At 41.4% G+C, this 14,559-nt stretch overlaps 1 protein-coding gene across 6 annotated transcripts in view; it reads right to left on the bottom strand.

Moving 5' to 3' along the window:
- The window catches only part of Lypd6b (LY6/PLAUR domain containing 6B), a 188,966-nt gene that overhangs the window by 6,421 nt on the left and 167,986 nt on the right, over positions 1-14,559 (bottom strand). For 5 of the 6 annotated variants that reach the window (XM_031370188.1, XM_031370186.1, XM_031370189.1 and 2 more), the window contains 4 exons: positions 14,404-14,463; positions 6,433-6,604; positions 3,009-3,160; positions 1,687-1,785 (listed from right to left, as the gene is read on the bottom strand). In XM_031370188.1, the coding sequence (XP_031226048.1) occupies positions 1,687-1,785; positions 3,009-3,123 (214 nt within the window). In that variant the 5' untranslated portion in view covers positions 3,124-3,160; positions 6,433-6,604; positions 14,404-14,463. The remainder of the gene's footprint in view (positions 1-1,686; positions 1,786-3,008; positions 3,161-6,432; positions 6,605-14,403; positions 14,464-14,559) is intronic. The other variant, XM_031370187.1, reaches the window with a different exon arrangement.

Below are 14,559 nucleotides of genomic sequence, written 5' to 3'. Positions count from 1 at the left end.
CCTTAAAATCGAGGGAAAACAGAGGTGTATGTAAGGGAGAAACTGGAGAAGAATGAAAGGGAGAGGATTTATTAAAATAAATTATGTGCATCTATAAAGTTCTAAATAGAAAAAGAAATCCTTTAAAACACTTAAGAAAAATTTTTTGTGGAAACATGAAGGAAGATGCCCACAATCACACATGTACAAGCCTGTAACAATGTAAGAGCACTCACTCTACTGAAATGTAAAAGAACCCCAAGAGAAAAAAAGATTATAATAATTGCTTCTTCTAGAAGCAAAGATAATGAGAAACATTGACCATATGGATGCTACAGGCATGAACACTTAACTTAGTGGTGATTCTCAGAATATATCCTGTAGGACTTTTTTTTTTAGAGGATGGAGGGAATTCCACAGGTTTCCTCTATCTGCAAAAAATTAGGCCATTCTACTACTACAAATACTGCCATAGAAACTCCCAAAGATTCATGGTAATAGATGCAAACTAGCAATTTCTAATTCTGGAGGTCTGTTCTGCTATTTGTTTTTCTTAGGCCATTGCATCTGACAACCTAAAATCAGAACGGCCCAGTCTCGTTATAGCTCCCTCAGTTCCAAAGTCCTAGAAGCATATTCTGTCTGTTTTACTTCTAACTTTGTATGGAAACATTCCATTACTTCACAACTCTATTTCTACCACCTACAGGGAGTTGCCATCTTCCAACCAAATGCTATGACAGTCCCCATTTGATGTATTCTTTGACTCTTGTCTCCAACTGTCCAACAGCAATGTTTCAGCTCACAGTCCACACTGCGCACTCTGACTTCCATACTCTCTCTGGAAAAAAAAAAATCTCTGCAGGTCTTTGCACGGGGGTCTCTCTCAGTTTGTTCCTCTATCTCCCACTGTGCCACAGTGGCCGATCTCTTTGTGTTCACTGAAGAATCCACACACCTCTTGCTTCTGGAAGCCTCTACATTTGAGCTTTCCCTTCCAGGAACACTTTTCCTTCAGGCTTCTTTCTCTTGCCCATTCAGGTATTTGTTTTAGTGGCTATTGAGGAAAGATTCCCCGTGGCTACCTAGTCAAAGGCATCTACTCATCTTTCTGCAAGTATTTACTGAGTGCATATTAGGATCCAGGCACCAGATTGGGCACTGGAGATGTGTCAGTAAACTACCAAGAATAGTCAGATGTTTGTTAGGGGAGTGAATGAACTTCCTAAGCAACAATGAATCTCTAGAGTAGAGTGCAGAACCCTTTCTTTGCTTTAAAACTAAATATGACTTTCCTAGGGTATCATCAAGCATCAAACATTTCTGGGATTATTTGAATGCCTTAGTCAACACTGAAGTTCCTGTCTTCCTGATAAACACCTTTTAAGACATTTTTCTTCATGCATACAAGTGCATGCCCAGTGTGTGTGTGTGTGTGTGTGTGTGTGTGTGTGTGTGTGTGTGTGTGTATGTATGTATGTATGTATGTGTGTGTGTGTGTGTGTGTCACCCATGCCCAGATTCTCTCAGAATACTCTGGTGTTTGCATAGTCTTTCACAAGAGATCCAGGACCCTATTAGAATCCCACTGGCCTGTGTTTGCATACTAATCTATAATATAAGACATCTCCCTCCAGCTAAGAGAAAGATCTAAATAAATAAGGTCACAAAAGAATCTGGAAGAATCTTCCAAGCTCGGATACTCACCCTGCGGACACCACTTGTCTTCTGCCCATCGGTTGCAGTTATAATTATCCCCTGCATTTTCACAAGTAAAACACTTGAAACTGTTTGGGAATGGTGTGGCTTTAAAAAAAAAAAAAAGAAGAAGGAGAATGAATGAATGATGTAAAGTCACTAGAGGACAAAAATTTCCAACATCAAAAGCACAAAATTTGCAACTTTATTAGATGAAACAAAACATACAAGACATCCTCTCCTTTGGAATGCCTGTGTCCCAAAATGAAATGACTCCAGAAGCTATTTTGAAAGATCCATGGTATGATTCTATTAGTATTTAATCTTCAGAAATAAGAGGGGTTAGTCGGGGCAGTGGTGGCCCACGCCTTTAATCCCAGCACTTGGGAGGCAGAAGCGGCGGATTTTCTGAGTTCAAGGCCAGCCTGGTCTACAGAGTTAGTTCCAGGACAGCCAGGACTATACAGAGAAACCCTGTCTCAAATAAAAAAGGAGGAGGAGGAGGAGGAGAAGGAGGAGGAGAGAAAAGAAAAGAAAAAAAAAGAAAGAAGAAGGGTTAAGACAGTGGGCAAGGATGGAAGTGGTATTTGAGGTTATATAACATATATGTACACAGACACAGATGCATATTCACATATACATGTGGAGGAGCTACACAGACACAGAATCTTTGGAACATCCTGAAGAATACAGAAAATCAAGAGTGAAGAACAACAATGATGTGCACCTCACATAGAACTAAGATGAAGACAGCCCTTATCCTGGCTGTGCATCACCAGCATCAGTAACGCATTTTAAAAGAGGAGAGGTGAAAGGAGGAGAAAAACATGGCCCACACTTCATCCTCGGGATTATTATTTGGCTACCACATTAAAGATAAAACTTTGGTGCAACATTAATTGTGCATAAAATGGTAATGAAGACTCAGGTCACACTTCCCAATTTCAAACCTTCTGATGAGTTTTCAAAAAGTGTTTATGCCCATTTGGAAGAATGGCTGTATCATTTATGCAGGAAATTTCCATAGCCAACTTTCTCTGATGAAGAAATAGACAAAGATCCCTGAACTTCCTCTGCCAGGCCATGATCAGAGACAGTACTCACAGGAGGTTTATTTGCATTTGTGTTCTTAAAGGAGAAACCATGTAAGACTATAGCAGGAGGCCAAACGATTTTAAAGAAGAGAGAAGCTTTCCATTAATGCAGGCTCATCCCAGCAGTGGCTAGGCATGTCTTTCACTCGAGGTAAGTCCAATCATTCTAGAAAGGTGTAGTAGATGGCAAGGGGGACACCACATGAATACAGAATGAGGACCATGGCCCCTACTTACGGTCAAGAGGGGGCCTCACATTGTAGAAGTTGATGTTCTTAGCAAACACCCAGTTCTCTGAGATGATCAAGAGCTGAAGGATGGTCACAGCAAGAATGTGGCAGAGGAGCAGCATTCTGTCCACCCTGATTGGGCAGGTCAAAGTCGTGTGTCTACCAGGAAAACAGAGTAGATCAGCTCATTTGCTTTTATACATCAAAGAGAGTTATGTTCTGCATCTGCTTGGAAAGCTCAATTATTCCACCTGTCAAAAAGGGTGCCACACATATCATTCAGATCAAAGTTAAGTAATTACTGCCTTCTCCTGGCCTGATAAAATTTCAACCGGACACTCAGTGTTCCTCTCTGTCCAGGAACACAAGCTTCTGGCACTGGCCTAGCTAGCTACCCCAGGTTCCTCCTTTGTCTGGGGATGGCTAGGCACTGCTCTGCTTAATGATAGGATTTTTTCCTTCTTCAATCAACCCTGGCTCCTGGTTTATTTACCTGGAGTCCCTATACCACTTCTTCCTGAAGTCCTTTCTCTGGGTAAACAGAGGTATTTGATCAAGTTTGTCACTCCATCAAATCCTGAGAGAAATCATGAAAGTAAAGCTAGTGGAACAAATAGTGAGTTCGGCACTGGAAGTGTGGATGAAAGTGTCTGCTGATCCTAGCGCTTACAGACGCAGGCTAGAGAAGGGAGCAGCACTTGAGGTGCCGGCTCCTCCAACACCTGTCACGCTGGGTGCAAGGACAAACCACCGCGAGGGTGCTCCAGAGAGAGCCATAAAAGTTACGTGCTGGAAACAATATAGTATCCTCCTGATCCACAAACATTATTGACTGGGTTCATAAGGGATTGAAACTCAAAGGAATGACAGACATGCACACGGCGCTGAGTAATGAACATGACCTTTTGGGACCCCACAGAACCCACAGGCTCTACCCTTTGAAGCCAGCCTCGTGGGAGTAGCTAAATCTGCAGTCTCATCACTAACAGGTTGTCTGGCCAGGGAAAGGTGAGTGTGGGCTGCAAAAGACAATATGCAAACTTGGAGTCCGAAGGTTCAGGTGCTGGATCTGCTGTTCATTAGCTTCCTGACCTTGGGTAAGCTCTTTAAACTCTATTAACCTCAATTTCCTCATCTGTAAAATGGCTTAATAATACCCACACTACCCACACATTTGGATAATTGTGAGCATCAAATACAGGTTCAGATAGGATCACATAGCCTTATATGAATAAAACACACATAAAAAGATATCTGTGGAAATGCTAGAGTTCAATAGAATCAGGCAGACTCATTTTCTTCTTGCTGAATCAACTTAGGGAAATCTTCAAAGAAAAGCGGTTTGATATCCACATATTCATGCATCGTGGTTCTTCACATTAACTTTTTGAAGTCCAGGGACTAATGTAGGAATTTTACTTCTCTTGTGTCTTTTCCATGTAAGTAACATGTAAGCAAGGGTACTGAACTGAGTACCAAACAAAATGTAGTGGCAACAACCTTTCTCTCCATGGAGGATCTTTGTGAGAACAAGACTGAGTCACTACGGATAGAGGCAGTGAAAGAACGCCCATGGGTATGGAATTTCTAAGAAGGCGGCTAAGCTTTCTTGATTTTGTTTTGTTTACATCAGCACATAGACCCAGAAATACTAAATATATTTTCTAGTTCATTTTAATAACCAAAATTGAAATTTTAGAAGTTATGCTTACACATGTCATTATTGAAGGTCTTTCAGAAGAAATAGCCAACTCCATTATCAAATCAAGTGGTTATATTGAGAAACAATTCTGCTTTTCCTAGTCCTGCATCTAAAGTGGTACATCCCAAAGCTACAATGAATCAAGAGTCAAAGTTTAGAACCCAGTATCCCAAGAGAGACTCTCTATAATGAGTTCTTTCCCCCTCAAGCCTCAGAATGACTGTGCTCTAACAGCAATCCACATTGTCCCTGTAATACAGACAGCCTCCTAAGATCATGGATTTCAGATGCCCACGGTCTATACTTGGATTCTCTTTCATCACTGCGGCTGTGGGGCCTTAGATGACTTTCTGAAGCTTCCCGAGCCCAGCTTCCTTCTCTGTCATATAGTCATAAGAAATGGCAGTTTTGAAGTGAGGTTTCCATGACTTCATGCCTATGGAGGCAGAGGTGGAGTGCTGAGCCACAGTAGAAACTATGCTCATCGAGTGCTTTCTATTGGGTGGTAAAGAGCATTGGCTTACATACCTGTTCCAGACCCAACCCTTGTGATGCCTGACTCGAGTTCACTAACCTCACAATAACACAGATTTTGAGCTGTGAAATAGGATTAGTAATGTTTCCCTGTAGATGTGTAGGAATAAAATTGGCTAAAGCACATACAACATTTGAATTATTTAGTTAGTTATGTGCCTGGATTTTGGTTAATTCTTGTAAGCATTTAGTGTGTGGTGAAAAAGCTCCCAGTTTAAAACTACAACTCAAAATCCCTGGTTTTCCTAAAGTAATTTCCCTTTGAAACCAAAGCTTATTCGTTCATTCTACATGTCATTACTGACATCTTCTATGGGTCACACATTGTTATTATTGACTTTCCAACAATTCCCTTTCTTTCATGAAAACTGCATTTTGAGGGAAAGGGCAACCCAAGGGAGTGTGTAATTTCAAATTATACAGTTATAAATGCCATAAAGGCAAAGCAATAAGGTGATACCTTAGTAGGAAGGGAGGGGTTATATCACATATTACAGTCTGCACACACCTCTCTGAGTAAGAGACATTTGAGCAGATGAATTAAATGAAGAGAAGACACAAGCTAAACCTAAACTCTAAGGAAAAGTAACCTAGAATCTATGGAAGGAACTCCCGAAAACAGGTCTGGACACATGGCTCAGTGAGTAAGAGTTCCTACTTGCTGCACGTGAGGGTATAAGTTCAGATACATATGAAAAGTTACCACCACAAGCACCAGCTATACTCCACAGGCATGCCTGAAACCTGGGGTTGTGTAAGTGGAGACAGAAAGACTGATCGGGCTTGCTGGCTTGGTCTAGCTCTTGGTCTCCCATGAACAAGAAATGAAAAATTATATAGTTGGACACCAATTCCCTTATCTGGCTTTTGCATCACATATAGGCATGAGCATCCATGCACACACCTCATATACATCCACGTACACACACACATACACACTAAAAAGTAATAATAGCAAGTGTGTTTCAAGCACTCAATGTACTGGTTTGGGGAAATAGACAGCTAGTGGATGAAACCTTATTACATAAGCATTTACCATAAAGATTTGGATCCAGGGAAATCAAGAAGTAGAAAAAAACCATAAATGTTGTGTGTCTGTAGAGACAATTGCAAATCCCTAGTCTTGTTTGTTGCCCCTGGAATAAGAGGGATGCAAGTGATGGTGAAGGCAGAGGAAGGCAGAGTTCCGACTCACCAAAGGGTTCTTGGCAGGGCTCAAACTACAGAGTGGAGCTCAAATGGTCTAGTCGGCAAAGTGCTTGATGATGCACTCTAGCATCCATGTGAAAAGCCAAGCAGCCAGTGTGTGTCTATGATTTCAGCTCAGGAAGGTGGAGACAGGGGGATCCGTAGCCAATCAGCGACATCTAGGTTCAATGAAAGATCCTACTTTAAGTAAGGTGGAAAGTGATTGGGAAACTTGCTTTCTGACCTTTATAAGCACCAGCATACTTGTACACATGTATGTACCCCCCAAACACACACACACACACACACACACACACACACACACACAAATACAAAAGCGAACTAAAAGAACCCAAATGAACATGTCTTTTTGGATTCTCCATGCTCTAAAGCAGCACTGTAGAAGCTGGGTTATTACCATTGTGTAACTGGGGAAACTGAGGCTCAGAGGCAGGAGACTGCCACTGATATAGTAAGTTTCCCTTCAAAATTTTCCAGATGGTACCACTTGACTATTAGTGATATACAAAACAGAGAGAGTTTACGTTCCATAGAGTTGTATCTACACAACCTAAATATATTTTCATTCCTACTTTGAAGAGAAACAGCAATATCCTCCAAAACCGAAAAGATTTGTCTATCAAATGAAGAACAAACTAAATAAAAGTGTCTTCTATTTCCTGAGCAAGTTTTATAATGTATTACCATACAGTGTCTCCTGAACAACAGTGTCTACATATCTATATAGGTTTGTGTTACCACGACTGTTTTATTATTCATAGGCAGATGACATTAGGGTAGTGAACAAGCAAGTGGTTAAATAGAGTGTCCTGGGGTTGCTGTTCACTGAGAATCATTGCACAGAGCCTCGAAAACAGAATACATCTGTGCGGACACTGCTGAGAAGGCACTCCCTGCCTCTCTGTCACAGGCAATGTTACAGGGGAGTTTGTATTTTGCTCCCTGGAGGCGGTGGGGTCTATAACATGTGCTAGAGTAAACCAGGCTATTTTCTCCACAGCCATTGCACAGACTAATGTTGCATCTTCATGTCAGAAGAGGGGTAACCCGTGAGGTTCCCAAGGTAATTGGGAAAACTGTATGTGTAGATCTATCTTGCCGAGTGGAGGAGCTCAAATGGTTCTGAGACCCACATAATGGTGGAAAATGCAGCGTAGTGCTTCAGAATATGGCTGTAATGATTTTGCTTCCTGTGAGCATGTTCTTTTATTCTGACACTAAGACAAAACTTCCACTGTACACCATGGGATATATGTATGCAACCCTCACACTCAGTGGACGCTCTAAATGTCTTTCTCTAAGACAGCTTACTAGTCTCGTCCATGTTTCCCAGAGACAGGATTGGGCAGAAACCCTGTGTGTGCGGTGCTGGTCTTCCCTGTGTTTTGAGTCCCTTCTTTAGATGATACATTAACTTGCTCCAGAATGCAAACAGTTTCTTTGCCAGGAGAGGGGAGAGATTTCTTCGAGGCACATTTGTAAAAATACAGGAAGCAACTCTCAGGCATTCCAGAGAATGGCAGGTAGCCAGATTTGTAAGTTAAGGAACCCCCTCCTGAGACTGGCCCATACCTGCCCAGAATAAAAGACTTGATTCATGGGAGGGCATGCGGTTCAGAAGCGGGACAACTTCCTAGGCCCTGGTGCTCTGAACATGCCATCGTCCTCTGAAAAGCTGGTGGGGATCTTGAGAAGCAAGCTGACAGCTTTTGAGGCAGTAAAAAGATGCGCATTAAAAATAAATCCCTTGATGTATGCTCAGCACACACCACATAGTCAGTAAATATGTTCTGGAACAGAACCAACATCATTATCTCTGACCTGGACAGAGCAGTAGTAAGTAGTGAGTCAAACAAAGGCATCTGCACTGAGGGGCTGGCAGGGCATCCAAGACTGTTAAATGATGGACTCCCAAGAGAGACCCAAAGACCAAAATGAGCCAGTCAATACTGCATTGCTTACTCGATTCCCAAAGCATGAGTCAGCAAGTGCAGGAGTACCTTCAGCTGCTAATGAAATAATGAACAGATAATTGAAGGGAAGCAGCCTGTCTAAGTCCAACACTCCCGTCAACACTCACATCCATGCCTCCCTGCAAGCGCCACTGACTCTGCAGTCAGCCACTCTGGCGCAACACTCTTAATGAGCCGGTTTCCCTTGTAAAATGAACTGAGGGCCAAGTGGAAATCCAAAATGGGTGCTGAAATCTGACTGAAAAAGACTGGAATAAATGAAAACACTCCTTTGGAAAGGGAACATTGTGCCAGAAGGAAACGTCACTATTCAGAGCCAGAGTAGGCTGTGGGTGCTTCTGTCTGGAAAACCAAGCTGGTAAAAAGAGACATTCATGGTCCTATTAAATTTTGGAAGAATGTCATGGGATGTGTATTATACCCTCTCCCTGCAGAGTAGCTGAAGGCTAGGTGAGGAGCTGAGTCTAGCCTTGGGAGCCAGTTTCTGGGGCTTCAGTTTCAAGCTTCTTTGATGGTTTGTTCTCTATGTGACATAAAGCTTGTAAAGGGCTGTAACTTCTCCACATCTTGAAATTTGAAGTCACTCCCTTACAAGTATTCTGCCAAGTACGGAGTTTAAAACAGCAGCAAGAAAGAGCAAACCCCCAAGTTCCCACATATTACTAGTACAAGGAGACAATGTATCGAAGCTGTGGCTGACAATCTTCCAGGGAAAGAAAACCAACAGCCTTAGCTTCAAAAAGACCCAGCATAAAATTCCGGATCTATATTTACTAATCAGACAATCACAGGGCTAAGAAGTATTGTCCGCATTAGCAATAAGGAAGTAGGCTTACAGTTGTGCTGGTAACTTAGGCTATGGCACGAATTGAGAGTAACTAGTACTTTTGATTTAACCTTAAGAAACTTAAGCACCAAATTCACCTTCTTTTCCCTCCCCCCATTCCTATATACATCATTACCAGCAGACTAAAGATCAGATCAAGAGATACAATTGTGCAAACTTATTCCATATTTGTCCCTAGTGGGACAATGTTGAGGTCTGGGAACTCCCTTCTTAAGTGGACTCAGAAATTCTTCCTATTGCAGCCAAATGGGAAGGTGAAAAATTGTACACCTCCACATCCTCCACTTCTAATAAAGTATGATACTGATGGGGGTAGATTAATGGAGAATTCTAGTCATGCATTAAGACTCAGAAATGTAATATGGTATTCCCATAATACTCTAGATCCCATTACACTGCTTTAAAAAAATACAAACAGAAAAGTTATCTCCAAATGCAAGAATAAAATCTCATAGAAGTGACATTTCTAAGCATAAAGCTGGATGTTTGGTGATGCCAAAGATGTAACTCTTTATCTGTTGTATGTGACCAGGTCCATGATGATGCCTAAAATAGTGCTAATGATAAAGTGACATCAGTATGCAAATCAGTTTAAATCTAATTGTGAGTCAATACATGGCCAATAAGTATGGAACTCAGATACTTTGTAATTTTAAAGTATGATATCCAAGAGACACACAGAGAGAGGAACAGAGAGAGACAGAGACAGAGAGACAGACAGACAGACAGAGAGGATTAATGCATACTTGTATTTTATGGGGTTACTTGATGGCTTAAACCAGGCTGTAAATGCATAACTACAACTCTGATTAAGAGAGTGAATTACCAATTAGCCTAGTTTACTTTTCCGCTGTGGTGATAAACACCATGAACATAAACAATGTGGGGAGGAAAGGGTTTATTACATCTTAAACTTCCAGGTGACAGTCCATTCCTGAGGGAAGCCAAGGCAGGAACTCAAGTGAGGCAGGAACTGAAGCAAGAGGAACAATACTTACTGACTTGGTCCTCATGGCTTGTTCAGCTGCTTTGCTATAACCCAGGCCCACCTTCCCAGCAGGAGTACCCACTCACAGTGGACTGGGTCTCCCACATCAATTATTAATCCAGAAAATGCTCCACAGGCTTGTCTACAGGCTAACCTGACAAATGCATTTTTTTTTCAGTTGATCCTGGCTTGTGTCAAGTTGACAAATAAAGCAACCAGTGCACCAATAATCTCACTGTTTACAGCACCCACAGTTGCTTGTGGGGAGAATAGTAGGAGCCCAACAGGTATTACACACTGTCCTGCCACTTTATGTCACTAGTCATTGTTTACAAAACCCCTACAAGCTCAATTTCATTCTCAAGTCTCCACCTAAAAATATACTGTGCAAGCAAGGAACATGTCTACAGATCTTCTGAAATGGGAGGGCATTTAAAAACCAACAATAAACTACATGCTCTGGCAAAAGAATATTGTGCTGACTTTTGCAAAGTCACAAAATCCAGAACAGATTATTCAAAGAACTCTCTGGAAGCTGACAAGCTTATAAAAGCAGTCCTAAGGAAAAAATTCTGTATCTTGCATATATAGCAAAGTTACGGTGTGTCACTTGCACTATAAATCGCCACTATTACTACTCAGAGCAGAAGGAAATGTACATATATAAAGATATATATGTGCATAATTTTGTATTCCCAGAAGAAACTGAAAAATTATGTACATTAAATAGTGTTTTAATTGCAACATGAAAAACGATATTTAATGGCTGGTAACATGGTTCACAGTCCCACAAGGGTAAAGTCAAGTGAAGTTGCTGCCTGGTGTAATGGGGAAAAATTGGCCTTTGGAGGCACCAGGCTGAGGCAGAAATTCTGACTGTCACCTCTATTGCCTCCCACTCAATTGCTTTGAGTCTCAGTTTCCTATCAGTAAAATAGAAATATCATACATGCATTTTGCAATGTTTAGGGAATTAAAGGAAAAGAAAAATTAAAATGTTGCCACACTGTCCATTTACCAAGTCACTTAGAAGGCTTAATGTAGAGAACTATTGTTCTGCAGTGAGTTATCGAAATGGCCAATTTCAGTTTTGTTGCTCAGAAGCTGACAAGATAGGACTCGAGCTCAACATGTATGCTTTCAGTTCTCAAATTCTATGATTACCTGAGCACATATGAAGGCAGTATTTAAAACCTCTGAAAACTAGAACACATGGGACAAAAATTTCCGGGCATCCTTGGACTGAAACATTCCATCTCATAGAGAAACTCCTTAAGACAGGAAGTAAACAACTCAAAATAGATTTTGGAAGTTCCTGAAACTGATCATATTCACTAGACCCCTCCCTCCCAAGAGTGAAAAATAAAGACTGCTTGAGAATTATTCTCAGACAAGTCAAGATGTCCTGAAAGACCAGATGAGGTATCTGGAAGAGGCTTAGGCCATCTGAGCTTCCTGGAAAGAACACTCTCTACCTGACAAGGTGCCTTCACTATGTGTAACATGCTCTAGGTTCCCAGTTTTGTAAGCTGTCATCTATTCTGGGGCAGGCTTTGGTGGATTCAGCTGTGTCTGAGTCATTTCTATACCTATAAGTAATTCTGCACCCATATTCCTGTAAATAACCTCAATAAAATGCATTGGTTCACCATGCTGGAATTTGATAGTGCCCATACTTTGGTCTGTTACAGGCTGCCTGTTGGGGTAAGTAGACATGTGTTACATCTCCCCAGGAAAAGGCTTGTCACACAACAAGCATTCAGAAGTTCTTATATCATTTGCTTTAAGAAGCCATAAACTCTGGGCTGTCACATACCATTTCATATTTTAAATGTGTGTCATACTTTCTGTCCTGGTTGGAAGGCTCAGTTCAACTATTTCTCATTCACAAAACCATTATGTCTGTCCTAGCTCATATAATGGTTTCTAGCTAAGAAAATACTGAAGCTCATTTGTAAGCTACAAGGCTGAGGCTGACCTTCATGGGTGCTTAGGAGATGGCTTAGTGGGTAAATTGCTTGCTGGACAAGCATGAGGGCCTGAGTTCAGATCTACTCAGGTAAAAGTTGGGTGTGGTGGTCTGTATCTATAACCATGGCATGTGAAAAAGGAGCAAAGACAGGCTTCTTGGAACTGGGCAGAGCAAGTTCCAATCCTTCCTTGGAAATATGCTTAAGGTCTGTCTCTAAGAGTTTTAGACATTACAAGCAAGGCACTACCAATTAAAAGTATTTTATTTTTCTTTTCTCCAAACAGGCTTTTCATTTCCATTGTGATTATTTATCTAAGTGAGCAAGCTTTTACTCCATCAGTTTCCCCACATGGAGACTATGAGAACTCGAGTTTCAGCAACTAAAGACTTACTCAGCAGGGTCTAACCTATTGGTACGTGGTTCAATGCATACATTCCTTTAAATACACTGTAGCAACATAATGTTCCCCAGCTGGCAGGAAACGACCTCTCTTACTCTTTGCTTGACCGTCCAGACCCACCATCCTCCATCTCTCTCCACCCTGACCTGTGCTGCAAAGGCAAGCATGCCTTCCCAGTGACTCAGGTTTGGTTTGGCCAACAGCAAGAACTCATGGATAGCAAGATGGTTGGAAAGTCAGGCTGGGCATCTGTTTCCGTGACTACCTCCACTATGTCCCATGGTGTCTACCAAAGTCATGTCACACCTAGTACATCTTAGATACTGGTAACCATTTTCCCCTTGTCCTTTGGACCTGAGTTAAAATGGAAATGACTCTTCTGTGCTACTGATCTGGAGTCTGGTGTTCTGCTGATGGCTTCCTGGCCCCTGTGAATTGTGCCTTGTTAACTTTCTGAAATAATACCAATTGATTATGCCACCTGGTTCCTTCCAGAACTCCAAATGAATCTTGAACATCAGAAAAGACCCACTCTGGACATCACTGCACTTTAATGTAGCAGAGTGGTCACAGGAAAGCTATAGTGCATAAAGTCTTGTTACCAGCAAGGAGGAGAACTAGTTACATTCTCTGAGTTATGAGGAACCAACAACTGGATCATGCAGCAAATCAGTCAGTGAGAAAATGAAAACAGCGCTGAGTTCTGTATCAGAAGATAAATGTAGATGAATATTTTATAAGTTCATTCAAATATTGCAACCCCAACAAGATTTAGTGGTTCCTAATCCTACCATCATGAAGTGTATCATTAAAAGGCAGAGAGAGGTGAGCCATGTTAGACAAAAAAACCTTAAAATATGAACACGGGATGTTACTAATATAATGTTCCCTCTCACTGAATTATAATATACAGATATGTGTATGTAGTTATACATATCTGCATGGAAACAAGTCTATTTGAATGTAACTGATACATGGACTACTGAAACCTCTATCTATTAATTGAACTATGTTCTGCTCTATAGTGTCTGTCCTAAGACATTCTATTTAAAAAAACATTGGATTTTCACTTGATGTTGGTTTTCTCTCTCTTAAATTGAGAGCCTCTCTCTTTAAATTAACAACCTATCTGTTATTGTTCAAATCTTAAATGTCCATCGAAGGCTCATGTGAGGAGGTCCTACAATATAATAATAATGCTCAGTGGTCAGAGTTTGAGAAGTCAGATCCTGAGGACTCTGCCGCCATGACTGGCTTAGTCCTCTGATGGACTCACACCTAGATGGACAGTTGGGAGGTCCTAGAAGCTGAGGGAGTGGAACATACTTGAAGACAGTGCACCTTTGAGAGCTGTCTTTGGGTTCTTGTCTTGCCTCTGTCTACCTTTTTTCCTCCTCTCTGAGCTCTGTTTTGCTTTGTTGTTGTTGTGTTTTTGTTTTGTTTTGTTGTCTGCTTGCTTTTCGGCCGTTATGCGGTCGGTGACTCTGCTGCCCACCATGATATCCTGCCTCATCATGGCGCAGAGACAACCCATCTACTCAGCTTCTAAAATCACCAAACAAAATAAACCCTTTCTCCCCGAAGTTGAAAAGTGGTGTTTTGCCTCAACAAGAAGCTGAGAAGCATCCTTTCTCACTCTTCTGATGTCCCTTTGCCTTTCATACCCCAAGCCTTCTGACCCCACCTCACCCCACCCCTGGACAATGTTCTCAAGAGACTTACTTGCCCAAGTAAAGGGAATCCCTTTGCTTCACTTCCTTGTGTACTTGAACTCACCTTGCTTATCCAAGTCTTCCTCTTCCTCTTCTATTTCTTGTTTCTCTCATTCAAGGACACCTAATTCAAAAGGGAAAAAAAAGTTAGCTAAAAATTCACATTGAGATCTCATCCATATTCTATGCCAATTTCCAGGCCATAAAATTCCTTGCTGGC

This window comes from Mastomys coucha, unplaced genomic scaffold, assembly GCF_008632895.1.
Source record: "Mastomys coucha isolate ucsf_1 unplaced genomic scaffold, UCSF_Mcou_1 pScaffold15, whole genome shotgun sequence".
Lineage (NCBI taxonomy): Eukaryota > Metazoa > Chordata > Mammalia > Rodentia > Muridae > Mastomys > Mastomys coucha.
Note: the sequence above shows the minus strand (reverse complement) of the source record. Positions and strands in the feature narration are given on the sequence as shown.